Source organism: Arvicanthis niloticus, chromosome 23 (assembly GCF_011762505.2).
Source record: "Arvicanthis niloticus isolate mArvNil1 chromosome 23, mArvNil1.pat.X, whole genome shotgun sequence".
NCBI lineage: Eukaryota > Metazoa > Chordata > Mammalia > Rodentia > Muridae > Arvicanthis > Arvicanthis niloticus.
In genome coordinates, this window is record NC_133430.1 from 6,089,477 (window position 1) to 6,116,685 (window position 27,209).

Consider the following 27,209-nt stretch of genomic DNA (forward strand, 5'->3'; position numbering starts at 1 on the left):
TGAGTCTTGTTTAAGACTTTTTTTTTTTTTTTTTTTTTTTTTTTTTTTTTTAAGATTTATTAAACCTTTAACTCTGGAACTGCAATTAACATGAAATTAATGTCTTCTGTGGCTGAATCAGAGATAAACATTAGTATTTTTCCATGTCCAGTGGCCCCTGCACCCCTCATTGAGAAGAGCCTTCCACTCCCGTGGATGCCGAGATAGCTAATTGTTCTGTTTTTTTGTTTTTTTTTTTTTTGTTGTTGTTGTTGTTTTTTGTTTTTTAAGTATAGAATAGAGTTTATTCATAGTGGGCATGGGGAGAGGAGTTAAGAGGGTAGTAGTGTCAGAGAAAAGCAGAGAGAGAGAATAAAAGAGAAAGAGAGAGAGAGAGGACAGGAGTAGAGAAGTAGAGGAGGCTGGCCATGAGCACTTGGAGATAGGGGGAAGGGTCTTGGAGGGAGCAGGAGCAGGAGCAGGAGCAGGAGCAGGAGCAGGAGCAGGAGCAGGAGCAGGAGCAGGAGCAGGAGCAGGAGCAGGAGCAGGAGCAGGAGCAGGAGCAGGAGCAGGAGCAGGAGCAGGAGCAGGAGCAGGAGCAGGAGCAGGAGCAGGAGCAGGAGCAGGAGCAGGAGCAGGAGCAGGAGCAGGAGCAGGAGCAGGAGCAGGAGCAGGAGCAGGAGCAGGAGCAGGAGCAGGAGCAGGAGCAGGAGCAGGAGCAGGAGCAGGAGCAGGAGCAGGAGCAGGAGCAGGAGCAGGAGCAGGAGCAGGAGCAGGAGCAGGAGCAGGAGCAGGAGCAGGAGCAGGAGCAGGAGCAGGAGCAGGAGCAGGAGCAGGAGCAGGAGCAGGAGCAGGAGCAGGAGCAGGAGCAGGAGCAGGAGCAGGAGCAGGAGCAGGAGCAGGAGCAGGAGCAGGAGCAGGAGCAGGAGCAGGAGCAGGAGCAGGAGCAGGAGCAGGAGCAGGAGCAGGAGCAGGAGCAGGAGCAGGAGCAGGAGCAGGAGCAGGAGCAGGAGCAGGAGCAGGAGCAGGAGCAGGAGCAGGAGCAGGAGCAGGAGCAGGAGCAGGAGCGAGTTCTGTGGTTTTTATGTGCATTTCCCAGATTGTGAAAGGCACTAGGATGCTGTGCTGACCATTTCTTCTTGTATTAATTGACCATTTACAAACTATCCTTTCTAAAGTATGCATAGTTTGAAGTCATCCTGTGTGTGTGTGTGTGTGTGTGTATGTGTGTGTGTGAGTGTGTATATGTGTGTGAGTATGTGTATGTGTGTGAGTGTGTCTATGTGTGTATGTGAGTGTGAGTATGTGTATGTGTGTGAGTGTGTATGTGTGTGAGTGTGTGAGATTATGTGTGTGAGTTTGTATGTGTGAGTGTGTATATGTGTATGAGTGTGTGAGTGTATGTGTGTATGTGTGTGAGTGTGTATGTGTGTGCATGTGTGTCTGTGTGTGTGCGTGTGTGTGTGTATAGATCAGAGTCAACCTCAGATGCTGTTCCCTGGGTACTGTTCACATTATTGTTTTGAGGCAGCATCTCTCCGTCTCTCGCTGGCCTGGAAGTTCTCCCAGCAGAGGATACTGACCAGTGAGCCCCAGGACATCTCTACCTCTGCCTCCTCAATGTTAGAATTACAAATGCAAGAAGCCACCTCACCTACCTTTAAAAAAAAATGAGTCTAGGGCGGCCTGTCTGGCATGGGTTGGTCCAGGAAACCTGACCAGGGCAACAAGGGAATGAAGAAAGGACAGACACACAGAAGCACATACTGAAAAGCGGGGGCTGGGTGGCCATGCTCACTCTGATGGAGAAGCACCATTTACACACATCCTGGAACCCCGGCCCGTTTATCATGTACAGCACAAGACTGAGTGCTTAACTAGTGTGGTGGAAAGAGTCTCAGGTCGCAGTCATCTGGGAGGAGGGAGCTGGAGCCAAGATTTCTGTCCACTCTGTCAACATTAGCACGTGGACCAGCAGAACATTCACCAGTTCCCGTGGGTCTGAGCATTAACACACACCCACTCAGGGCTTCATCTCTCCTCACACACCAGGGGGTTCTGAGGACTGGGGATCGGATTCAGGTACTCACTCTTGGAAGGCAAGTGTTTCTCTCTCTCTCTCTCTCTCTCTCTCTCTCTCTCTCTCTCTCTCTCTCTCTCTCTCTGTGTATGTCTCTCTGGGTTTAATGGTCATCTTTCTAGGAGGTCACCTTTATTTCTTCCAGTATTTGAAGGATTGCTTGCTGGGTAGGAAGTTCTTGACTGAAACCTTCTTTAATTTCAGTCTTTGCAAATATTGTTGTATTTTCTTCTGATTCCCATACTTCTCTATTTAATATTTACTTGTTTGTTTGTTTGTTTGTTTGAGACAGGGTTTCTGTGTAGTCCTGGCTGTCCTGGAACTCACTTTGTAGACCAGGCTGGCCTCAAACTCACAGAAATCTGTCTGCATCTACCTCTAGTTTGCTGGGCTTAAAAGTGTGCACCACCACACCCTGCCTTCTGTTTATTTTATTTTTTTACTTTGAGTCATGGTCTTTCTGCGTTGCCTAGACTTGAATTTGCTATCTTTCTGCCTCTGTCTCTGGAGTAGCTGGGATCTCAAGCATGAAGCATGTGTCTGCAAACCTGGATTTAAAATATTTTTCTTTTATATTAAAATAGCATGTGTGTGAGAGAGTGTGTGTGAGTGTGTGCACGAGTGTGAGTGTCTAGTGTGAGCATGTGAGTGTGTGTGTGAGAGAGTGCGTGTGTGCATGAGTGTGTCTATGTGTGTGTACATGAGTGTGTGTGAGCATATGTGTTTGTGAATGTGTATGTGAGTGAGTGTGTGTGTGTGTGTGTGACTGTGTGAGTATGTGTGTATGTACATGCAGGTGTCCATGCCATTCGGCTCATGTGGGGGTAGTTCTCTCTATCCATCACACGGATCCCAGGTTTTGAGCTCAGGTTGTCAAGCACCTTTACCTGCTAAGACATCTGTCTCACAAGGCCTACCAGGTTCCTTCCATTGCTTCTCCAGCTGCCTTTTCTTCGATGTGAAGGCTGCCCAGTGGGTTACAGAGGCTCTGCTCCACTCCTCTTTCTTCAGCGTTTCCTCTTGTGTTCTTCAAACTGCACCTGAGACCCAGTTTGAAGCCTTTACCTCAGGCGCCTCCATTCTACTGTGGAGTCCCTCTCAGCCACACTCCTCTCCAGGATCTTCACAAGTTTGGCTTTAAAAACTCAGGGTTGGATTTATTTATTCTTATGTGACACGTGGCAACATATAACCCAGGCTGGCCTGAAAATAACCTTGAACTCCCGAGCCTCCTGCCTTTACCTCCCAAGTGCTGGGATTACCAGTGTGCACCACGGAGCTGGGCTTCACAGTCCCAGAGACAGAACCCGGGGCTTTGTGCACGGCAGGCAAGCAGTCTAACAATGTCACAACCCTCTTACCCCATACACTCTCTTTCCTTATGAGAACCTTCCATTGGTCTTTTAACTCTAGGCATGGTTTCCTTCAGTGATTTAAACAATCTGTGAGTGGCTAGCTGCCTTTGAATCTGTGTTAAGTGCACCGTCCATGGACTCTTAGGGACCCTTTCCACCGCTTGCCTTGCTCTGCAGCGTGAGCCTCTGCCACCCCGCCTGTTTCTTTCCACTGCCTACGATTTCTGGGTAGATGCTGGACATGTGGAACACATTGGAGCAAATCTGGGTGTCAATTTTAAGCTCAGGGTAGTTATTGCTCATGGTTTTTCATTGGACTAAATCTGCAAATCTCTAGAATTTGAGCCCCCCAGACACCACCCTTCTGTGGTCCTACAGCTGCTCCCACCTCTCCCTCCCAGCGTCTCTCTGGATCTTCCCTCAGGCCTATGTTCACCCTTGCACACCTGTGTCCACCTGATAGCCCACTGCCCTCGTGCCCACTAACAGCCCTTCTCTCTGCAGTGTCTGGCCGGCAGCTGCAGCAGCAGGAGCCAGAGGCTGAGACTGAAGACGACCACTCTGTGAGTGATGCCCTTGGGGAAACGCATCCTCTTCAGCCCCTCTCCATCTCCCCCCAGGCTGGAGAGCTGCTAGTCAGAGGTAACTTCATTCTCTTCTGCCAGGTCACAGAAGGGCCTGCAGGCGAGATCATTCGGCCAAGGCCACAGGGATCCTCACCTGTTTATGAATACACAGCTGAAGGTTCTGGCTTTGGAGGCCAGGTAAGCGCCACCGGGCAGAGCTGCTGGCAGAAGGAAGGCTCGGCTGTGGCCCACAGATGCCGTTCTCCCTGTTCACTGGTGTCTGTGCAGCCCACCTACCATGCCTGCTGCATGTGTCTGCTCTTCTCTCTCCTCCTCCTTTGGTTGGCTGAGCCACTGTTAAGGTGGGGACACCTCCAGCTCGTGTGTGTGTGTGTGTGTGTGTGTGTGAGAGAGAGAGAGAGAGAGAGAGAGAGAGAGACCCTGAGAAGCCATGTGTGGCAAGGACATACACCTTAATGGCACATGCACACACATGTACGATCTTGGAGAGGAGACTGTATGCTTCCTTGTGAGCGAGTCTTGGCAGTAGTCAAAGGAGACCTGTCTATTCTAAAGGACTCATTTTACAGTTTGAAAGTCTTCCCCACCCTGAAACACCTCCAGCTGCTGCAGAGTTGGGGGTGTGCCTGTTCCCCAGTAAGGAAATGGGAGTTTGAGAGTTGCCCTTCCCAGTGAGGTCCCTGGGTACTTGGCTTCCCTGTGTACTCTGCACCCCCAGAGTTCCTGTGCTCCAGCATCCTGGGTTCTTCTGCCTGGAGCCTCCCTGGCACTCCGGGCTCTTTAGCAGAGTAAGTAACTCCAACCTTCCTGACTGCAGGAAAACAGCCAAGGCAGGCACAGTTCCTCTGGCAGACGGAGATCCTGGTGGAAACGGGATTCAGGGGACTCCACAGCCTTCACCAGCATGAGTGCGGTAGGTGCCTTGGCACTGGGGCATCATGGGAAGCCATCCTTTAGGGACTTCAGCTCCAGGAGATGGAGGGAGGGGTATACCCTTGTGCCCTGGAGTGGGGCAGATGCAGAAGCTAGCCTCTAATCTGACGAATATGTTTACAGCTGTGCCCCAATGTGCAGTGGACAACGCTGTAGAAAAATGGTACCTGGGCTGTGGTGAGGAAGGGTATTAGTCAAAGGAGATGTAAGGGGTTTGGTGGGTACCCACCATGGGGCACTTGGCCTCTATGCTTTTCTGAATAGCCTTGGTCTGATTGACACAGCAGCTGCCATCATTAGAAGGATCAGGTGGACTGCCAAGGTTCCTGTGTATTGCCCAGTGTTTACGTCTCTCTGGGGATGCAGAGCGAGTGTTTTCCATGGGCTGGATGCTTCGCATATTGTAGCAAACCAATGAGGGATGAACAGAAGGGAGGCTTCCCCTGGGGACTTGGCTACCTAGATAGGCTGTCTGTCCCCTGCGGTGATAAAGTGAGATGATTCCACCTGAGGCTGCCTGTAGCTGGGCTTTCTCCAAATCCCAGAAATAGTAGCCTGACCCATGTGGCTGGTGTCCCAACCTCTACCCAGTCAGCACAGAGACCCATCCTTGGGAGATACTAGCCCCAACAATAACGCCTACACAAGGTAGGCAAGCCGTCACCATGCTCCTGATATTCTGCTTCAGTCTGGGCAGGATTCAAAAGAGGTGACACTGAAGACTGATGTGGAGTCAGGAGCCAGTGGCTACAGTGTCACAGGTGGAGGGGATCAGGGGATCTTTGTCAAGCAAGTATTGAAGGACTCCTCGGCTGCCAAGCTGTTCAACCTGAGAGAAGGTACTGCAGCTCTCCTGTCTCTGGGGTCCGTCATCAGCATGAGGATGGGAGGGGGAAACAGAGAAACCTGGGGGTGGGCAGGGTTGCTTCACCTGAGGCTCAGGATGGCCTATGGTCTTTGCTCAGCCACTTCAGGCTGAAAGAGCTCACTGTGCCCTGATTTTCTGCCAGCTGTTTGAGGTGAAATTGGGGAGCTGGACAAATGCCAATATACAGCTCCAGGGTACTTTCCCTGTGGGGCCTGTGGGGCCTGTGGGGCCTGTGGGGCCTGTGGGGCCTGTGGGGCCTGTGGGGCCTGTGGGGCCTGTGGGGCCTGTGGCACTGAGCCTGGTTGCTTCTGTTTCCTTCAGGAGATCAACTGCTTAGTGCAACCATATTCTTTGACCATATGAAATATGAAGATGCTCTTAAAATTCTTCAGTACTCAGAACCATACAAAGTTCAGTTCAGAATCAAACGGAAACTCTCAGCCAGCAAGGGAGAGGAAGGGGCTGCACAGCACTCCCAGCAAGGCCTGAGAGGCCAGGAAAAGCAGGTAAGGTCCAGCCCAGAGAGATCCAAGGGGGCTCCAGTTACACTAGAGATCTCTTTCCTGTGAAGTGTCTCTGCTATGGGCTACTGTTCCCAAACAAACCACACCTTCCCTTCTGTTTCAGGACAAGGAAATTGCTGATGGATGCATGGAGACCCCTACAAAATCTCTAGAAGAAGATGGAGACCGAGAAAGGCTTATTGCTAAGTCCATAGACAGCCGCCATAGGCGACCCCAGGACAGATTCTCCTGGCCAAAATTTCAAGCCTTAAGGAGCAAGCAGAGGGCAGGGCCCCGACGCTCACACAGTTCCTCAGAAGCCTCAGAGCACAGGGACCCACGAGATTTGTCCCCCACAAGCACAGACACAGAGCTCCAGATGACAGCTGATAGACAGGGGCAGCACAGAGGAGGAGGAGGGAGACAAAGAAGGAGATTCCTGAACTTGAGGTTTGGCATAACCTCAGATCAGACACCAGCAACAACAGAGGAAAAAGGCAAAGATCCCCAGGACAGTCAAGATCGTGCTGGAGTTGAAAAAGAAAACCCAGAACAGGAGGAAGACACAAAGAATACAGAAGTGGTTATTGGAAAAGAAAAGAAGGAAACAAAAAATACAATTGCATTTTTCTCGGCTCAAACAAGGAAAATGACCAAAAGAGAGAATTATTATAATTTGGAAAAAGAAGAGTCTGGAAAACTGGAACTAAAAACAGAGAAACAACAAAGGAAAAAGAAACAGGTAAAGAAACAAGAAAAGGAAAGAAAAGATATCCAACCTGAAGTTGATCAAGCACCAGGAATCAGGAGGGAAGACAGCTGGGAGGAGCTGCAGAGTCTGGAAATAGGCATTGCAAGATTATCTCTAAAAGAAACATCTGAACAAAACATGCAGGTAGATATACAGGCGCCGGGTGGCAAGCTGGAGGGGGACGTGGCCCTGGCCGAGAGGGACGTGGCCGCCAAAGACAGCAAGTTCAAGATGCCCAAGTTCAAGATGCCCTCCTTCGGCGTGTCCGCGCCTGGCAAGCCCAGCGTGGAGGCCTCTCTGGAGGTGGGGGCGCCCAAGGTGGAGGCGGACGTGGCCCTGCCCTCGGTGCAGGGCGACCTCAAGACCCCTGACGTGACCATCCAGCTGCCGTCCGCCGACCTGGAGCTCCAGGCCGGCCAGGAGGGCGTGAAGCTGCCCGAGGGAGAGCTGGCCGCACCGGCTGCTGCTGGAGCCGGCCTGAAGGGCCACCTGCCCAAGGTGCAGATGCCCAGCCTCAAGATGCCCAAGGTGGACCTCAAGGGGCCCCAGGTGGACCTCAAGGCCCCCAAAGTGGACGTGAAGGGCCCCAAGGGCGAGGTGAGCGCCCCCGGCGTGGAGGTGTCCCTGCCCGGCGTGGAGGTGGACATCCAGGCGCCCGGTGCCAAGCTGGAGGGGGACGTGGCCCTGGCCGAGAGGGACGTGGCCGCCAAAGACAGCAAGTTCAAGATGCCCAAGTTCAAGATGCCCTCCTTCGGCGTGTCCGCGCCTGGCAAGCCCAGCGTGGAGGCCTCTCTGGAGGTGGGGGCGCCCAAGGTGGAGGCGGACGTGGCCCTGCCCTCGGTGCAGGGCGACCTCAAGACCCCTGACGTGACCATCCAGCTGCCGTCCGCCGACCTGGAGCTCCAGGCCGGCCAGGAGGGCGTGAAGCTGCCCGAGGGAGAGCTGGCCGCACCGGCTGCTGCTGGAGCCGGCCTGAAGGGCCACCTGCCCAAGGTGCAGATGCCCAGCCTCAAGATGCCCAAGGTGGACCTCAAGGGGCCCCAGGTGGACCTCAAGGCCCCCAAAGTGGACGTGAAGGGCCCCAAGGGCGAGGTGAGCGCCCCCGGCGTGGAGGTGTCCCTGCCCGGCGTGGAGGTGGACATCCAGGCGCCCGGTGCCAAGCTGGAGGGGGACGTGGCCCTGGCCGAGAGGGACGTGGCCGCCAAAGACAGCAAGTTCAAGATGCCCAAGTTCAAGATGCCCTCCTTCGGCGTGTCCGCGCCTGGCAAGCCCAGCGTGGAGGCCTCTCTGGAGGTGGGGGCGCCCAAGGTGGAGGCGGACGTGGCCCTGCCCTCGGTGCAGGGCGACCTCAAGACCCCTGACGTGACCATCCAGCTGCCGTCCGCCGACCTGGAGCTCCAGGCCGGCCAGGAGGGCGTGAAGCTGCCCGAGGGAGAGCTGGCCGCACCGGCTGCTGCTGGAGCCGGCCTGAAGGGCCACCTGCCCAAGGTGCAGATGCCCAGCCTCAAGATGCCCAAGGTGGACCTCAAGGGGCCCCAGGTGGACCTCAAGGCCCCCAAAGTGGACGTGAAGGGCCCCAAGGGCGAGGTGAGCGCCCCCGGCGTGGAGGTGTCCCTGCCCGGCGTGGAGGTGGACATCCAGGCGCCCGGTGCCAAGCTGGAGGGGGACGTGGCCCTGGCCGAGAGGGACGTGGCCGCCAAAGACAGCAAGTTCAAGATGCCCAAGTTCAAGATGCCCTCCTTCGGCGTGTCCGCGCCTGGCAAGCCCAGCGTGGAGGCCTCTCTGGAGGTGGGGGCGCCCAAGGTGGAGGCGGACGTGGCCCTGCCCTCGGTGCAGGGCGACCTCAAGACCCCTGACGTGACCATCCAGCTGCCGTCCGCCGACCTGGAGCTCCAGGCCGGCCAGGAGGGCGTGAAGCTGCCCGAGGGAGAGCTGGCCGCACCGGCTGCTGCTGGAGCCGGCCTGAAGGGCCACCTGCCCAAGGTGCAGATGCCCAGCCTCAAGATGCCCAAGGTGGACCTCAAGGGGCCCCAGGTGGACCTCAAGGCCCCCAAAGTGGACGTGAAGGGCCCCAAGGGCGAGGTGAGCGCCCCCGGCGTGGAGGTGTCCCTGCCCGGCGTGGAGGTGGACATCCAGGCGCCCGGTGCCAAGCTGGAGGGGGACGTGGCCCTGGCCGAGAGGGACGTGGCCGCCAAAGACAGCAAGTTCAAGATGCCCAAGTTCAAGATGCCCTCCTTCGGCGTGTCCGCGCCTGGCAAGCCCAGCGTGGAGGCCTCTCTGGAGGTGGGGGCGCCCAAGGTGGAGGCGGACGTGGCCCTGCCCTCGGTGCAGGGCGACCTCAAGACCCCTGACGTGACCATCCAGCTGCCGTCCGCCGACCTGGAGCTCCAGGCCGGCCAGGAGGGCGTGAAGCTGCCCGAGGGAGAGCTGGCCGCACCGGCTGCTGCTGGAGCCGGCCTGAAGGGCCACCTGCCCAAGGTGCAGATGCCCAGCCTCAAGATGCCCAAGGTGGACCTCAAGGGGCCCCAGGTGGACCTCAAGGCCCCCAAAGTGGACGTGAAGGGCCCCAAGGGCGAGGTGAGCGCCCCCGGCGTGGAGGTGTCCCTGCCCGGCGTGGAGGTGGACATCCAGGCGCCCGGTGCCAAGCTGGAGGGGGACGTGGCCCTGGCCGAGAGGGACGTGGCCGCCAAAGACAGCAAGTTCAAGATGCCCAAGTTCAAGATGCCCTCCTTCGGCGTGTCCGCGCCTGGCAAGCCCAGCGTGGAGGCCTCTCTGGAGGTGGGGGCGCCCAAGGTGGAGGCGGACGTGGCCCTGCCCTCGGTGCAGGGCGACCTCAAGACCCCTGACGTGACCATCCAGCTGCCGTCCGCCGACCTGGAGCTCCAGGCCGGCCAGGAGGGCGTGAAGCTGCCCGAGGGAGAGCTGGCCGCACCGGCTGCTGCTGGAGCCGGCCTGAAGGGCCACCTGCCCAAGGTGCAGATGCCCAGCCTCAAGATGCCCAAGGTGGACCTCAAGGGGCCCCAGGTGGACCTCAAGGCCCCCAAAGTGGACGTGAAGGGCCCCAAGGGCGAGGTGAGCGCCCCCGGCGTGGAGGTGTCCCTGCCCGGCGTGGAGGTGGACATCCAGGCGCCCGGTGCCAAGCTGGAGGGGGACGTGGCCCTGGCCGAGAGGGACGTGGCCGCCAAAGACAGCAAGTTCAAGATGCCCAAGTTCAAGATGCCCTCCTTCGGCGTGTCCGCGCCTGGCAAGCCCAGCGTGGAGGCCTCTCTGGAGGTGGGGGCGCCCAAGGTGGAGGCGGACGTGGCCCTGCCCTCGGTGCAGGGCGACCTCAAGACCCCTGACGTGACCATCCAGCTGCCGTCCGCCGACCTGGAGCTCCAGGCCGGCCAGGAGGGCGTGAAGCTGCCCGAGGGAGAGCTGGCCGCACCGGCTGCTGCTGGAGCCGGCCTGAAGGGCCACCTGCCCAAGGTGCAGATGCCCAGCCTCAAGATGCCCAAGGTGGACCTCAAGGGGCCCCAGGTGGACCTCAAGGCCCCCAAAGTGGACGTGAAGGGCCCCAAGGGCGAGGTGAGCGCCCCCGGCGTGGAGGTGTCCCTGCCCGGCGTGGAGGTGGACATCCAGGCGCCCGGTGCCAAGCTGGAGGGGGACGTGGCCCTGGCCGAGAGGGACGTGGCCGCCAAAGACAGCAAGTTCAAGATGCCCAAGTTCAAGATGCCCTCCTTCGGCGTGTCCGCGCCTGGCAAGCCCAGCGTGGAGGCCTCTCTGGAGGTGGGGGCGCCCAAGGTGGAGGCGGACGTGGCCCTGCCCTCGGTGCAGGGCGACCTCAAGACCCCTGACGTGACCATCCAGCTGCCGTCCGCCGACCTGGAGCTCCAGGCCGGCCAGGAGGGCGTGAAGCTGCCCGAGGGAGAGCTGGCCGCACCGGCTGCTGCTGGAGCCGGCCTGAAGGGCCACCTGCCCAAGGTGCAGATGCCCAGCCTCAAGATGCCCAAGGTGGACCTCAAGGGGCCCCAGGTGGACCTCAAGGCCCCCAAAGTGGACGTGAAGGGCCCCAAGGGCGAGGTGAGCGCCCCCGGCGTGGAGGTGTCCCTGCCCGGCGTGGAGGTGGACATCCAGGCGCCCGGTGCCAAGCTGGAGGGGGACGTGGCCCTGGCCGAGAGGGACGTGGCCGCCAAAGACAGCAAGTTCAAGATGCCCAAGTTCAAGATGCCCTCCTTCGGCGTGTCCGCGCCTGGCAAGCCCAGCGTGGAGGCCTCTCTGGAGGTGGGGGCGCCCAAGGTGGAGGCGGACGTGGCCCTGCCCTCGGTGCAGGGCGACCTCAAGACCCCTGACGTGACCATCCAGCTGCCGTCCGCCGACCTGGAGCTCCAGGCCGGCCAGGAGGGCGTGAAGCTGCCCGAGGGAGAGCTGGCCGCACCGGCTGCTGCTGGAGCCGGCCTGAAGGGCCACCTGCCCAAGGTGCAGATGCCCAGCCTCAAGATGCCCAAGGTGGACCTCAAGGGGCCCCAGGTGGACCTCAAGGCCCCCAAAGTGGACGTGAAGGGCCCCAAGGGCGAGGTGAGCGCCCCCGGCGTGGAGGTGTCCCTGCCCGGCGTGGAGGTGGACATCCAGGCGCCCGGTGCCAAGCTGGAGGGGGACGTGGCCCTGGCCGAGAGGGACGTGGCCGCCAAAGACAGCAAGTTCAAGATGCCCAAGTTCAAGATGCCCTCCTTCGGCGTGTCCGCGCCTGGCAAGCCCAGCGTGGAGGCCTCTCTGGAGGTGGGGGCGCCCAAGGTGGAGGCGGACGTGGCCCTGCCCTCGGTGCAGGGCGACCTCAAGACCCCTGACGTGACCATCCAGCTGCCGTCCGCCGACCTGGAGCTCCAGGCCGGCCAGGAGGGCGTGAAGCTGCCCGAGGGAGAGCTGGCCGCACCGGCTGCTGCTGGAGCCGGCCTGAAGGGCCACCTGCCCAAGGTGCAGATGCCCAGCCTCAAGATGCCCAAGGTGGACCTCAAGGGGCCCCAGGTGGACCTCAAGGCCCCCAAAGTGGACGTGAAGGGCCCCAAGGGCGAGGTGAGCGCCCCCGGCGTGGAGGTGTCCCTGCCCGGCGTGGAGGTGGACATCCAGGCGCCCGGTGCCAAGCTGGAGGGGGACGTGGCCCTGGCCGAGAGGGACGTGGCCGCCAAAGACAGCAAGTTCAAGATGCCCAAGTTCAAGATGCCCTCCTTCGGCGTGTCCGCGCCTGGCAAGCCCAGCGTGGAGGCCTCTCTGGAGGTGGGGGCGCCCAAGGTGGAGGCGGACGTGGCCCTGCCCTCGGTGCAGGGCGACCTCAAGACCCCTGACGTGACCATCCAGCTGCCGTCCGCCGACCTGGAGCTCCAGGCCGGCCAGGAGGGCGTGAAGCTGCCCGAGGGAGAGCTGGCCGCACCGGCTGCTGCTGGAGCCGGCCTGAAGGGCCACCTGCCCAAGGTGCAGATGCCCAGCCTCAAGATGCCCAAGGTGGACCTCAAGGGGCCCCAGGTGGACCTCAAGGCCCCCAAAGTGGACGTGAAGGGCCCCAAGGGCGAGGTGAGCGCCCCCGGCGTGGAGGTGTCCCTGCCCGGCGTGGAGGTGGACATCCAGGCGCCCGGTGCCAAGCTGGAGGGGGACGTGGCCCTGGCCGAGAGGGACGTGGCCGCCAAAGACAGCAAGTTCAAGATGCCCAAGTTCAAGATGCCCTCCTTCGGCGTGTCCGCGCCTGGCAAGCCCAGCGTGGAGGCCTCTCTGGAGGTGGGGGCGCCCAAGGTGGAGGCGGACGTGGCCCTGCCCTCGGTGCAGGGCGACCTCAAGACCCCTGACGTGACCATCCAGCTGCCGTCCGCCGACCTGGAGCTCCAGGCCGGCCAGGAGGGCGTGAAGCTGCCCGAGGGAGAGCTGGCCGCACCGGCTGCTGCTGGAGCCGGCCTGAAGGGCCACCTGCCCAAGGTGCAGATGCCCAGCCTCAAGATGCCCAAGGTGGACCTCAAGGGGCCCCAGGTGGACCTCAAGGCCCCCAAAGTGGACGTGAAGGGCCCCAAGGGCGAGGTGAGCGCCCCCGGCGTGGAGGTGTCCCTGCCCGGCGTGGAGGTGGACATCCAGGCGCCCGGTGCCAAGCTGGAGGGGGACGTGGCCCTGGCCGAGAGGGACGTGGCCGCCAAAGACAGCAAGTTCAAGATGCCCAAGTTCAAGATGCCCTCCTTCGGCGTGTCCGCGCCTGGCAAGCCCAGCGTGGAGGCCTCTCTGGAGGTGGGGGCGCCCAAGGTGGAGGCGGACGTGGCCCTGCCCTCGGTGCAGGGCGACCTCAAGACCCCTGACGTGACCATCCAGCTGCCGTCCGCCGACCTGGAGCTCCAGGCCGGCCAGGAGGGCGTGAAGCTGCCCGAGGGAGAGCTGGCCGCACCGGCTGCTGCTGGAGCCGGCCTGAAGGGCCACCTGCCCAAGGTGCAGATGCCCAGCCTCAAGATGCCCAAGGTGGACCTCAAGGGGCCCCAGGTGGACCTCAAGGCCCCCAAAGTGGACGTGAAGGGCCCCAAGGGCGAGGTGAGCGCCCCCGGCGTGGAGGTGTCCCTGCCCGGCGTGGAGGTGGACATCCAGGCGCCCGGTGCCAAGCTGGAGGGGGACGTGGCCCTGGCCGAGAGGGACGTGGCCGCCAAAGACAGCAAGTTCAAGATGCCCAAGTTCAAGATGCCCTCCTTCGGCGTGTCCGCGCCTGGCAAGCCCAGCGTGGAGGCCTCTCTGGAGGTGGGGGCGCCCAAGGTGGAGGCGGACGTGGCCCTGCCCTCGGTGCAGGGCGACCTCAAGACCCCTGACGTGACCATCCAGCTGCCGTCCGCCGACCTGGAGCTCCAGGCCGGCCAGGAGGGCGTGAAGCTGCCCGAGGGAGAGCTGGCCGCACCGGCTGCTGCTGGAGCCGGCCTGAAGGGCCACCTGCCCAAGGTGCAGATGCCCAGCCTCAAGATGCCCAAGGTGGACCTCAAGGGGCCCCAGGTGGACCTCAAGGCCCCCAAAGTGGACGTGAAGGGCCCCAAGGGCGAGGTGAGCGCCCCCGGCGTGGAGGTGTCCCTGCCCGGCGTGGAGGTGGACATCCAGGCGCCCGGTGCCAAGCTGGAGGGGGACGTGGCCCTGGCCGAGAGGGACGTGGCCGCCAAAGACAGCAAGTTCAAGATGCCCAAGTTCAAGATGCCCTCCTTCGGCGTGTCCGCGCCTGGCAAGCCCAGCGTGGAGGCCTCTCTGGAGGTGGGGGCGCCCAAGGTGGAGGCGGACGTGGCCCTGCCCTCGGTGCAGGGCGACCTCAAGACCCCTGACGTGACCATCCAGCTGCCGTCCGCCGACCTGGAGCTCCAGGCCGGCCAGGAGGGCGTGAAGCTGCCCGAGGGAGAGCTGGCCGCACCGGCTGCTGCTGGAGCCGGCCTGAAGGGCCACCTGCCCAAGGTGCAGATGCCCAGCCTCAAGATGCCCAAGGTGGACCTCAAGGGGCCCCAGGTGGACCTCAAGGCCCCCAAAGTGGACGTGAAGGGCCCCAAGGGCGAGGTGAGCGCCCCCGGCGTGGAGGTGTCCCTGCCCGGCGTGGAGGTGGACATCCAGGCGCCCGGTGCCAAGCTGGAGGGGGACGTGGCCCTGGCCGAGAGGGACGTGGCCGCCAAAGACAGCAAGTTCAAGATGCCCAAGTTCAAGATGCCCTCCTTCGGCGTGTCCGCGCCTGGCAAGCCCAGCGTGGAGGCCTCTCTGGAGGTGGGGGCGCCCAAGGTGGAGGCCGGACGTGGCCCTGCCCTCGGTGCAGGGCGACCTCAAGACCCCTGACGTGACCATCCAGCTGCCGTCCGCCGACCTGGAGCTCCAGGCCGGCCAGGAGGGCGTGAAGCTGCCCGAGGGAGAGCTGGCCGCACCGGCTGCTGCTGGAGCCGGCCTGAAGGGCCACCTGCCCAAGGTGCAGATGCCCAGCCTCAAGATGCCCAAGGTGGACCTCAAGGGGCCCCAGGTGGACCTCAAGGCCCCCAAAGTGGACGTGAAGGGCCCCAAGGGCGAGGTGAGCGCCCCCGGCGTGGAGGTGTCCCTGCCCGGCGTGGAGGTGGACATCCAGGCGCCCGGTGCCAAGCTGGAGGGGGACGTGGCCCTGGCCGAGAGGGACGTGGCCGCCAAAGACAGCAAGTTCAAGATGCCCAAGTTCAAGATGCCCTCCTTCGGCGTGTCCGCGCCTGGCAAGCCCAGCGTGGAGGCCTCTCTGGAGGTGGGGGCGCCCAAGGTGGAGGCCGGACGTGGCCCTGCCCTCGGTGCAGGGCGACCTCAAGACCCCTGACGTGACCATCCAGCTGCCGTCCGCCGACCTGGAGCTCCAGGCCGGCCAGGAGGGCGTGAAGCTGCCCGAGGGAGAGCTGGCCGCACCGGCTGCTGCTGGAGCCGGCCTGAAGGGCCACCTGCCCAAGGTGCAGATGCCCAGCCTCAAGATGCCCAAGGTGGACCTCAAGGGGCCCCAGGTGGACCTCAAGGCCCCCAAAGTGGACGTGAAGGGCCCCAAGGGCGAGGTGAGCGCCCCCGGCGTGGAGGTGTCCCTGCCCGGCGTGGAGGTGGACATCCAGGCGCCCGGTGCCAAGCTGGAGGGGGACGTGGCCCTGGCCGAGAGGGACGTGGCCGCCAAAGACAGCAAGTTCAAGATGCCCAAGTTCAAGATGCCCTCCTTCGGCGTGTCCGCGCCTGGCAAGCCCAGCGTGGAGGCCTCTCTGGAGGTGGGGGCGCCCAAGGTGGAGGCGGACGTGGCCCTGCCCTCGGTGCAGGGCGACCTCAAGACCCCTGACGTGACCATCCAGCTGCCGTCCGCCGACCTGGAGCTCCAGGCCGGCCAGGAGGGCGTGAAGCTGCCCGAGGGAGAGCTGGCCGCACCGGCTGCTGCTGGAGCCGGCCTGAAGGGCCACCTGCCCAAGGTGCAGATGCCCAGCCTCAAGATGCCCAAGGTGGACCTCAAGGGGCCCCAGGTGGACCTCAAGGCCCCCAAAGTGGACGTGAAGGGCCCCAAGGGCGAGGTGAGCGCCCCCGGCGTGGAGGTGTCCCTGCCCGGCGTGGAGGTGGACATCCAGGCGCCCGGTGCCAAGCTGGAGGGGGACGTGGCCCTGGCCGAGAGGGACGTGGCCGCCAAAGACAGCAAGTTCAAGATGCCCAAGTTCAAGATGCCCTCCTTCGGCGTGTCCGCGCCTGGCAAGCCCAGCGTGGAGGCCTCTCTGGAGGTGGGGGCGCCCAAGGTGGAGGCGGACGTGGCCCTGCCCTCGGTGCAGGGCGACCTCAAGACCCCTGACGTGACCATCCAGCTGCCGTCCGCCGACCTGGAGCTCCAGGCCGGCCAGGAGGGCGTGAAGCTGCCCGAGGGAGAGCTGGCCGCACCGGCTGCTGCTGGAGCCGGCCTGAAGGGCCACCTGCCCAAGGTGCAGATGCCCAGCCTCAAGATGCCCAAGGTGGACCTCAAGGGGCCCCAGGTGGACCTCAAGGCCCCCAAAGTGGACGTGAAGGGCCCCAAGGGCGAGGTGAGCGCCCCCGGCGTGGAGGTGTCCCTGCCCGGCGTGGAGGTGGACATCCAGGCGCCCGGTGCCAAGCTGGAGGGGGACGTGGCCCTGGCCGAGAGGGACGTGGCCGCCAAAGACAGCAAGTTCAAGATGCCCAAGTTCAAGATGCCCTCCTTCGGCGTGTCCGCGCCTGGCAAGCCCAGCGTGGAGGCCTCTCTGGAGGTGGGGGCGCCCAAGGTGGAGGCGGACGTGGCCCTGCCCTCGGTGCAGGGCGACCTCAAGACCCCTGACGTGACCATCCAGCTGCCGTCCGCCGACCTGGAGCTCCAGGCCGGCCAGGAGGGCGTGAAGCTGCCCGAGGGAGAGCTGGCCGCACCGGCTGCTGCTGGAGCCGGCCTGAAGGGCCACCTGCCCAAGGTGCAGATGCCCAGCCTCAAGATGCCCAAGGTGGACCTCAAGGGGCCCCAGGTGGACCTCAAGGCCCCCAAAGTGGACGTGAAGGGCCCCAAGGGCGAGGTGAGCGCCCCCGGCGTGGAGGTGTCCCTGCCCGGCGTGGAGGTGGACATCCAGGCGCCCGGTGCCAAGCTGGAGGGGGACGTGGCCCTGGCCGAGAGGGACGTGGCCGCCAAAGACAGCAAGTTCAAGATGCCCAAGTTCAAGATGCCCTCCTTCGGCGTGTCCGCGCCTGGCAAGCCCAGCGTGGAGGCCTCTCTGGAGGTGGGGGCGCCCAAGGTGGAGGCGGACGTGGCCCTGCCCTCGGTGCAGGGCGACCTCAAGACCCCTGACGTGACCATCCAGCTGCCGTCCGCCGACCTGGAGCTCCAGGCCGGCCAGGAGGGCGTGAAGCTGCCCGAGGGAGAGCTGGCCGCACCGGCTGCTGCTGGAGCCGGCCTGAAGGGCCACCTGCCCAAGGTGCAGATGCCCAGCCTCAAGATGCCCAAGGTGGACCTCAAGGGGCCCCAGGTGGACCTCAAGGCCCCCAAAGTGGACGTGAAGGGCCCCAAGGGCGAGGTGAGCGCCCCCGGCGTGGAGGTGTCCCTGCCCGGCGTGGAGGTGGACATCCAGGCGCCCGGTGCCAAGCTGGAGGGGGACGTGGCCCTGGCCGAGAGGGACGTGGCCGCCAAAGACAGCAAGTTCAAGATGCCCAAGTTCAAGATGCCCTCCTTCGGCGTGTCCGCGCCTGGCAAGCCCAGCGTGGAGGCCTCTCTGGAGGTGGGGGCGCCCAAGGTGGAGGCGGACGTGGCCCTGCCCTCGGTGCAGGGCGACCTCAAGACCCCTGACGTGACCATCCAGCTGCCGTCCGCCGACCTGGAGCTCCAGGCCGGCCAGGAGGGCGTGAAGCTGCCCGAGGGAGAGCTGGCCGCACCGGCTGCTGCTGGAGCCGGCCTGAAGGGCCACCTGCCCAAGGTGCAGATGCCCAGCCTCAAGATGCCCAAGGTGGACCTCAAGGGGCCCCAGGTGGACCTCAAGGCCCCCAAAGTGGACGTGAAGGGCCCCAAGGGCGAGGTGAGCGCCCCCGGCGTGGAGGTGTCCCTGCCCGGCGTGGAGGTGGACATCCAGGCGCCCAGTGCCAAGCTGGAGGGGGACGTGGCCCTGGCCGAGAGGGACGTGGCCGCCAAAGACAGCAAGTTCAAGATGCCCAAGTTCAAGATGCCCTCCTTCGGCGTGTCCGCGCCTGGCAAGCCCAGCGTGGAGGCCTCTCTGGAGGTGGGGGCGCCCAAGGTGGAGGCGGACGTGGCCCTGACCCTCGGTGCAGGGCGACCTCAAGACCCCTGACGTGACCATCCAGCTGCCGTCCGCCGACCTGGAGCTCCAGGCCGGCCAGGAGGGCGTGAAGCTGCCCGAGGGAGAGCTGGCCGCACCGGCTGCTGCTGGAGCCGGCCTGAAGGGCCACCTGCCCAAGGTGCAGATGCCCAGCCTCAAGATGCCCAAGGTGGACCTCAAGGGGCCCCAGGTGGACCTCAAGGCCCCCAAAGTGGACGTGAAGGGCCCCAAGGGCGAGGTGAGCGCCCCCGGCGTGGAGGTGTCCCTGCCCGGCGTGGAGGTGGACATCCAGGCGCCCGGTGCCAAGCTGGAGGGGGACGTGGCCCTGGCCGAGAGGGACGTGGCCGCCAAAGACAGCAAGTTCAAGATGCCCAAGTTCAAGATGCCCTCCTTCGGCGTGTCCGCGCCTGGCAAGCCCAGCGTGGAGGCCTCTCTGGAGGTGGGGGCGCCCAAGGTGGAGGCGGACGTGGCCCTGCCCTCGGTGCAGGGCGACCTCAAGACCCCTGACGTGACCATCCAGCTGCCGTCCGCCGACCTGGAGCTCCAGGCCGGCCAGGAGGGCGTGAAGCTGCCCGAGGGAGAGCTGGCCGCACCGGCTGCTGCTGGAGCCGGCCTGAAGGGCCACCTGCCCAAGGTGCAGATGCCCAGCCTCAAGATGCCCAAGGTGGACCTCAAGGGGCCCCAGGTGGACCTCAAGGCCCCCAAAGTGGACGTGAAGGGCCCCAAGGGCGAGGTGAGCGCCCCCGGCGTGGAGGTGTCCCTGCCCGGCGTGGAGGTGGACATCCAGGCGCCCGGTGCCAAGCTGGAGGGGGACGTGGCCCTGGCCGAGAGGGACGTGGCCGCCAAAGACAGCAAGTTCAAGATGCCCAAGTTCAAGATGCCCTCCTTCGGCGTGTCCGCGCCTGGCAAGCCCAGCGTGGAGGCCTCTCTGGAGGTGGGGGCGCCCAAGGTGGAGGCGGACGTGGCCCTGCCCTCGGTGCAGGGCGACCTCAAGACCCCTGACGTGACCATCCAGCTGCCGTCCGCCGACCTGGAGCTCCAGGCCGGCCAGGAGGGCGTGAAGCTGCCCGAGGGAGAGCTGGCCGCACCGGCTGCTGCTGGAGCCGGCCTGAAGGGCCACCTGCCCAAGGTGCAGATGCCCAGCCTCAAGATGCCCAAGGTGGACCTCAAGGGGCCCCAGGTGGACCTCAAGGCCCCCAAAGTGGACGTGAAGGGCCCCAAGGGCGAGGGTGAGCGCCCCCGGCGTGGAGGTGTCCCTGCCCGGCGTGGAGGTGGACATCCAGGCGCCCGGTGCCAAGCTGGAGGGGGACGTGGCCCTGGCCGAGAGGGACGTGGCCGCCAAAGACAGCAAGTTCAAGATGCCCAAGTTCAAGATGCCCTCCTTCGGCGTGTCCGCGCCTGGCAAGCCCAGCGTGGAGGCCTCTCTGGAGGTGGGGGCGCCCAAGGTGGAGGCGGACGTGGCCCTGCCCTCGGTGCAGGGCGACCTCAAGACCCCTGACGTGACCATCCAGCTGCCGTCCGCCGACCTGGAGCTCCAGGCCGGCCAGGAGGGCGTGAAGCTGCCCGAGGGAGAGCTGGCCGCACCGGCTGCTGCTGGAGCCGGCCTGAAGGGCCACCTGCCCAAGGTGCAGATGCCCAGCCTCAAGATGCCCAAGGTGGACCTCAAGGGGCCCCAGGTGGACCTCAAGGCCCCCAAAGTGGACGTGAAGGGCCCCAAGGGCGAGGTGAGCGCCCCCGGCGTGGAGGTGTCCCTGCCCGGCGTGGAGGTGGACATCCAGGCGCCCGGTGCCAAGCTGGAGGGGGACGTGGCCCTGGCCGAGAGGGACGTGGCCGCCAAAGACAGCAAGTTCAAGATGCCCAAGTTCAAGATGCCCTCCTTCGGCGTGTCCGCGCCTGGCAAGCCCAGCGTGGAGGCCTCTCTGGAGGTGGGGGCGCCCAAGGTGGAGGCGGACGTGGCCCTGCCCTCAGTGCAGGGCGACCTCAAGACCCCTGACGTGACCATCCAGCTGCCGTCCGCCGACCTGGAGCTCCAGGCCGGCCAGGAGGGCGTGAAGCTGCCCGAGGGAGAGCTGGCCGCACCGGCTGCTGCTGGAGCCGGCCTGAAGGGCCACCTGCCCAAGGTGCAGATGCCCAGCCTCAAGATGCCCAAGGTGGACCTCAAGGGGCCCCAGGTGGACCTCAAGGCCCCCAAAGTGGACGTGAAGGGCCCCAAGGGCGAGGTGAGCGCCCCCGGCGTGGAGGTGTCCCTGCCCGGCGTGGAGGTGGACATCCAGGCGCCCAGTGCCAAGCTGGAGGGGGACGTGGCCCTGGCCGAGAGGGACGTGGCCGCCAAAGACAGCAAGTTCAAGATGCCCAAGTTCAAGATGCCCTCCTTCGGCGTGTCCGCGCCTGGCAAGCCCAGCGTGGAGGCCTCTCTGGAGGTGGGGGCGCCCAAGGTGGAGGCCGACGTGGCCCTGACCCCGGTGCAGGGCGACCTCAAGACCCCTGACGTGACCATCCAGCTGCCGTCCGCCGACCTGGAGCTCCAGGCCGGCCAGGAGGGCGTGAAGCTGCCCGAGGGAGAGCTGGCCGCACCGGCTGCTGCTGGAGCCGGCCTGAAGGGCCACCTGCCCAAGGTGCAGATGCCCAGCCTCAAGATGCCCAAGGTGGACCTCAAGGGGCCCCAGGTGGACCTCAAGGCCCCCAAAGTGGACGTGAAGGGCCCCAAGGGCGAGGTGAGCGCCCCCGGCGTGGAGGTGTCCCTGCCCGGCGTGGAGGTGGACATCCAGGCGCCCGGTGCCAAGCTGGAGGGGGACGTGGCCCTGGCCGAGAGGGACGTGGCCGCCAAAGACAGCAAGTTCAAGATGCCCAAGTTCAAGATGCCCTCCTTCGGCGTGTCCGCGCCTGGCAAGCCCAGCGTGGAGGCCTCTCTGGAGGTGGGGGCGCCCAAGGTGGAGGCGGACGTGGCCCTGCCCTCGGTGCAGGGCGACCTCAAGACCCCTGACGTGACCATCCAGCTGCCGTCCGCCGACCTGGAGCTCCAGGCCGGCCAGGAGGGCGTGAAGCTGCCCGAGGGAGAGCTGGCCGCACCGGCTGCTGCTGGAGCCGGCCTGAAGGGCCACCTGCCCAAGGTGCAGATGCCCAGCCTCAAGATGCCCAAGGTGGACCTCAAGGGGCCCCAGGTGGACCTCAAGGCCCCCAAAGTGGACGTGAAGGGCCCCAAGGGCGAGGTGAGCGCCCCCGGCGTGGAGGTGTCCCTGCCCGGCGTGGAGGTGGACATCCAGGCGCCCGGTGCCAAGCTGGAGGGGGACGTGGCCCTGGCCGAGAGGGACGTGGCCGCCAAAGACAGCAAGTTCAAGATGCCCAAGTTCAAGATGCCCTCCTTCGGCGTGTCCGCGCCTGGCAAGCCCAGCGTGGAGGCCTCTCTGGAGGTGGGGGCGCCCAAGGTGGAGGCGGACGTGGCCCTGCCCTCGGTGCAGGGCGACCTCAAGACCCCTGACGTGACCATCCAGCTGCCGTCCGCCGACCTGGAGCTCCAGGCCGGCCAGGAGGGCGTGAAGCTGCCCGAGGGAGAGCTGGCCGCACCGGCTGCTGCTGGAGCCGGCCTGAAGGGCCACCTGCCCAAGGTGCAGATGCCCAGCCTCAAGATGCCCAAGGTGGACCTCAAGGGGCCCCAGGTGGACCTCAAGGCCCCCAAAGTGGACGTGAAGGGCCCCAAGGGCGAGGTGAGCGCCCCCGGCGTGGAGGTGTCCCTGCCCGGCGTGGAGGTGGACATCCAGGCGCCCGGTGCCAAGCTGGAGGGGGACGTGGCCCTGGCCGAGAGGGACGTGGCCGCCAAAGACAGCAAGTTCAAGATGCCCAAGTTCAAGATGCCCTCCTTCGGCGTGTCCGCGCCTGGCAAGCCCAGCGTGGAGGCCTCTCTGGAGGTGGGGGCGCCCAAGGTGGAGGCGGACGTGGCCCTGCCCTCGGTGCAGGGCGACCTCAAGACCCCTGACGTGACCATCCAGCTGCCGTCCGCCGACCTGGAGCTCCAGGCCGGCCCGGAGGGCGTGAAGCTGCCCGAGGGAGAGCTGGCCGCACCGGCTGCTGCTGGAGCCGGCCTGAAGGGCCACCTGCCCAAGGTGCAGATGCCCAGCCTCAAGATGCCCAAGGTGGACCTCAAGGGGCCCCAGGTGGACCTCAAGGCCCCCAAAGTGGACGTGAAGGGCCCCAAGGGCGAGGTGAGCGCCCCCGGCGTGGAGGTGTCCCTGCCCGGCGTGGAGGTGGACATCCAGGCGCCCGGTGCCAAGCTGGAGGGGGACGTGGCCCTGGCCGAGAGGGACGTGGCCGCCAAAGACAGCAAGTTCAAGATGCCCAAGTTCAAGATGCCCTCCTTCGGCGTGTCCGCGCCTGGCAAGCCCAGCGTGGAGGCCTCTCTGGAGGTGGGGGCGCCCAAGGTGGAGGCGGACGTGGCCCTGCCCTCGGTGCAGGGCGACCTCAAGACCCCTGACGTGACCATCCAGCTGCCGTCCGCCGACCTGGAGCTCCAGGCCGGCCAGGAGGGCGTGAAGCTGCCCGAGGGAGAGCTGGCCGCACCGGCTGCTGCTGGAGCCGGCCTGAAGGGCCACCTGCCCAAGGTGCAGATGCCCAGCCTCAAGATGCCCAAGGTGGACCTCAAGGCCCCCAATGTTGACATCAAGTGCCCTTCAGGTTCTTTCAGTATTTCCCATCATGAAGCTGTTCTTCCGTTCGCTGATGAAGAAGTTAGTCCTACAACAGGCAGAGATACCAAGTCACTTGGTGGTTTTCCTAATGCTGGTCTTTTACATTCCTCTGAGACGTCTGAATCTTTGTTTTCTCATGTTCTTTCTTCCTTGAGTAAGGTTGAACCTCCAGGTGGATCTTTTGATCCTCCACTCCCTCATGTTACTCCTCAAATTTTTTTCCCCAAATTCCACAAGCCAAAATTTGCTGTATCTGTTTCACTGCCAGAGTCTGAATATGATCCCTCTGTGTCTGCGACTGTTGTCCATTCCTGTGAATCCTCTCAGTCACTCTCAGCTTCAGTCGGCCCTCAGGTCTTGTCTTCTGATGTTCCTGTTTCCAGCAGTTTGGATGTTTCCGCCAGTCGGTCTTTAATTAGTCCACCACCTGAAGCACCTAATGAAGAGTCTAAAGACACTTCCTTCAAATTACCCAGCATCAAGTTACCTTCATTTCATTGGTCTCCAAAGAAGGCAGCAGGGCGTATAGGTGATTCTCAGTCACATGAGGCCCCCATGCCTAGTCTAGGTTTGTCTTCAATGGAAATGGATTCTGAAATTCAAAGTAGTGTTTCCATAGTGGAATCCCCCCAGCATGCCCCTCTGGACAAGGAAGTGGAGAAGGGAAAAAGCCGGAAGCTCAGCTTTTCCATGCCACGCCTGGCACTACCCAAGATAAAGGTTTCTAAGGGGTCAGCTGCTGTGCCACAGGGAGACCTGAGGCCTTCACTCACTGGTACCACATCTGGAGGCGATTTGGTAGTCATAGAAACAGCTGTCAGTGATGCCCATGTTGGGGACACTCATTCAATAGATGTTACCACAGAACTCCATGTCAGCTCCTCCTCCCCCACAGCAGAGTTGGCTAGATCTACAACTGAACTTCCTCTTCCCAAAGATGACCTGAATGTCAGAGATGACAGCAAAAGTCTCATGAATGTCTCTGAAAGTCAGCCCCTTGTGGAGCTGACAACACCCAGAACTGAAGGCCTTCTGCAGCCGTCCAGTAGACAGAGAGATAATGCCCCCACCATGGAAACCCCTGAGATGGATTCCACAGCAAAAGAGACGTCAACAGACCCGAATGAGCGCCGGTTCAAAATGCCCAAGTTTCGAGTTCCAGGTTTCAAACGCTCCTCATCCAAGGAGCGAGACCGGGCTGGAGAACAGGGAACTCCTCAAAAGTCACAGACTCTGGTCGTCAGCATACCTTCGGAGGCAGAAGAAAAAGCTGCAGCTTGTGTGCAGCTGTCCCATGTGCCTGAGTCTAAGGTAGAGGCACATATCTCCCTGGGGCCCCCAGAGGAAGGGACCAGTATGAGGCCCCTAGAAAGTCCAACGTACGCAGATGTTGTAAAACGTGATCTCCATGGAGCAAGCTCTGGGATGTTTAGCTCCACTGTTGAGCCTTCTCAGGCACATCTGCCCACCCCTGAGTTTGGGACCCATCCATCTAAAGGCTTTGTCTCCCCTGAGGTCCCTGGTGTGAGAGTCTCAGAACCCCAGCTTCCTCCAGAAGGAACAGGCAAACAGCAGCACCCTGGACCAGGAGAAAATATTCTTGCTGAGATGGAGGCTAGAACAGGAAGCTTGCCTTCCCAGCCACAAGGGCCTCTGAGGCTGAAGGCCTCCATCACTGATGTGCCATCACAGGTCTCTGTGGTGAGCAGGAGTCAGCTCTGGGAGGATTCTGTATTGACTGTCACATTCCCCAGACTGAAGGTACCCAAGTTCTCCTTCCCTTCTCCCAGCTCTGAGACTGATGTGTTCTTCCCTGTGGTGAGAGGGATAGAGGCCAGCATTGGTAGTCCCATACCCAAGGGTACCCCTGGGCTCTGGGAAGCCAGCATTCTAAAGACAGACGTCGAGGACACCAGAATGCCACCAGCAAGCCTTGAGCAATCTTTGGAAGCATCTCCAATTTCTAAGGTCAGAGTGCACATTCAGGGGTCTCGAGGTGAGAGTCAAGAAGTGGCTATTTCCAGCAGAGTCGAAAGGGCAAGTACAGACCCCTCAGCACCCGGAGCTTTTTGTACTCAGATTGTGCGGGAATCGGAGATCCCTGCTTCTACAATCCAGATTCCTTCTTATGGATTTTCTTTGCTGAAAGTGAAAATTCCGGAGCCCCCTGTGCAGACCTGTGTGTATACAGTGGCTCCTGACTCCCAGAAGCAGGAGGACGTGGGTGGAGCTCCCATGCCAGCTGCTGCAGGAGGACACTCCATCCCTGCCGAGGTCCCACCTGACACTAGTGAAGCATTTGAGATCATCTCTTCCAGTGTTGGCATGGCTCCCGGGCCCCAGCTTGCAGACAGCACCTCTGATGAAGAGCCAGCAGAGATTCTTGAGTTTCCTGAGGACAGCCAGGAGGTTAAGGCCCCTGACATGGATACAAAACAGAAACCAGAAGGTAAAAAGGCCAGCCTGTTGTGGTCCTGGCTTCCAAGTATTGGGTTCTCCTCTGTGGAAGAGACAGCTGCTGATTCCAAAGACACTACCCAAAGGTCTCCTGTCCATGTGCAGCCTACCGCTCGCCTGGACCCTGAACTACCCAGAAAACAGGAGAAGGCAGGCTGGTTCCGGTTTCCCAAGTTAGGATTCTCCTCTTCACCTACCAAGAAGCCCAGGAGCACTGAAGATGGGGAAGGCCAGGCAGAACACAAGCTCCAGGAGGAAACAGTCACCTTTTTTGATGCTCGAGAGAGCTTCTCCCCAGAGGAGGAGGAAGAGGCCAAGTCAGAGGTGATAAGTGCCAGGCCTGGTTCTGGAGCAATGGTGGCATCCTCTGCAGGAACAGAACTAGTACTGTTGGAACAGGCTAGAGACACTGGTGACAAATCTATACCCAGGCCTGTGGCCAAATGAGGTCAGAGGTCAGAGGTCAGAGTCAGTGGGTGAGACAAACAACTAGAACCTGAAACTTAGGGCTTGGGCACTGAAAGCGCCCTACATCCCTAGAATGCATGATCTCATATAGATCCACAGGTCTGAAACCAAAGCAGAAGTGAATAGCACTTACCTGTGACACACACCGCCCTCCTATATGGAACCAAAATACGCTACTTTCTTCCAAGCTTTGGAAGCAACGGAGGCTGCAAAATTGTGTAGTTCTGGGAACTCTGCTGGCCTTCGTCGGGTAAGGCCCAAGAAGCTGCCCAACGCCATGAGAGCAACATTATCTCTGAAGTACCCATGTCTGTGTGGGTGGGAGCAGCCTTTGGGGCAACCTCTGCCTTGCTGCTGCTGTTTCCTGGTGAACTCAGCCGGCAGGGCATGGTGTGTCCCGTTGCCTTTCTCACATACTCGATCCTTTCTCAACTCTTTCACTAATGGCAAGCTTTGGGGCGTGGACACACGGGGTGTGAGGGTGTGTATGCGCAGCAGATAGGTCTGACCAATGGCTGTCTGCACTCAGTGGTAACTGCGGGTTGTCCAGCAGGGTTCACACAGGGGTTTGCCATTAGACCTTGGTGTGTGTCTGTTTGTCTGCCTGCCTGCCAGTGTGCAACTCTTTTCCCAGTTGTGTACAACTTCCATGCACTGGCTCCTGAGCACCTTGTGTACAGATTGCAGCCCATACAGACAGCCCTGTTCAGTCACCTTCAATAAAGGAAGCCCTCCCTGCATTCAATGGTCCGGTTTGCTGAGGTCTTTTGTTCTGGGGTCCTCAGGTGTCCCTATGCTTGCTTTCCTCTCATGCACTTCAGTCTCTGTCTCTACTGTGTAGCCTCAGAAACCAGAGCTAAGCTTCATCTCAGAGTGGCTGTCATTTGGCAGGGGTTTGACGACCACACTCATAGCCAGAGACCTCATGGATACAGAGGAAGTAATTTGGGGCCCTGAGTTTATGATAGAGCAGGGGACACAAGCACACCCCTCCTGTCAGCTGGACAGCAGTACGAGGATGGAACACCCATGTGGACTAAGGCCAACAGAGAGCAGTTGCCCTGGAGGCTTAGCAGGAGGGTTGGCCCATGATCAGAAGTTGCTTTTTACCTGAGGGACCTTCCAGCAGTCTGAAGTGAATTCACATGTTACTAGAGGAAGGCCAGAGGCATTCTGCAACCTCCCAACTGCCTGATGATGCCCTCCTGGTACTCACCATTCCCAGGGAAATACTGAAACTTGGACTTAAGCTCCCTCCCGACCCACAGAGTCTCTTGGCAACAAGTAGTATTCC

The 27,209-nt window shown here is 61.9% G+C and overlaps 1 protein-coding gene across 1 annotated transcript in view; it reads left to right on the plus strand.

Moving 5' to 3' along the window:
* The window catches only part of Ahnak2 (AHNAK nucleoprotein 2), a 39,703-nt gene extending 13,043 nt beyond the window's left edge, over positions 1-26,660 (plus strand). Inside the window, exons 2-10 of the mRNA XM_076922076.1 lie at positions 3,919-3,977; positions 4,080-4,178; positions 4,819-4,920; positions 5,623-5,773; positions 6,124-6,308; positions 6,430-14,664; positions 15,630-18,131; positions 18,616-19,122; positions 19,592-26,660. Coding sequence (XP_076778191.1) covers positions 3,919-3,977; positions 4,080-4,178; positions 4,819-4,920; positions 5,623-5,773; positions 6,124-6,308; positions 6,430-14,664; positions 15,630-18,131; positions 18,616-19,122; positions 19,592-25,894 — 18,143 coding nt within the window. The 3' untranslated portion in view covers positions 25,895-26,660. The remainder of the gene's footprint in view (positions 1-3,918; positions 3,978-4,079; positions 4,179-4,818; positions 4,921-5,622; positions 5,774-6,123; positions 6,309-6,429; positions 14,665-15,629; positions 18,132-18,615; positions 19,123-19,591) is intronic.
* Positions 26,661-27,209: the final 549 nt, after the last annotated feature.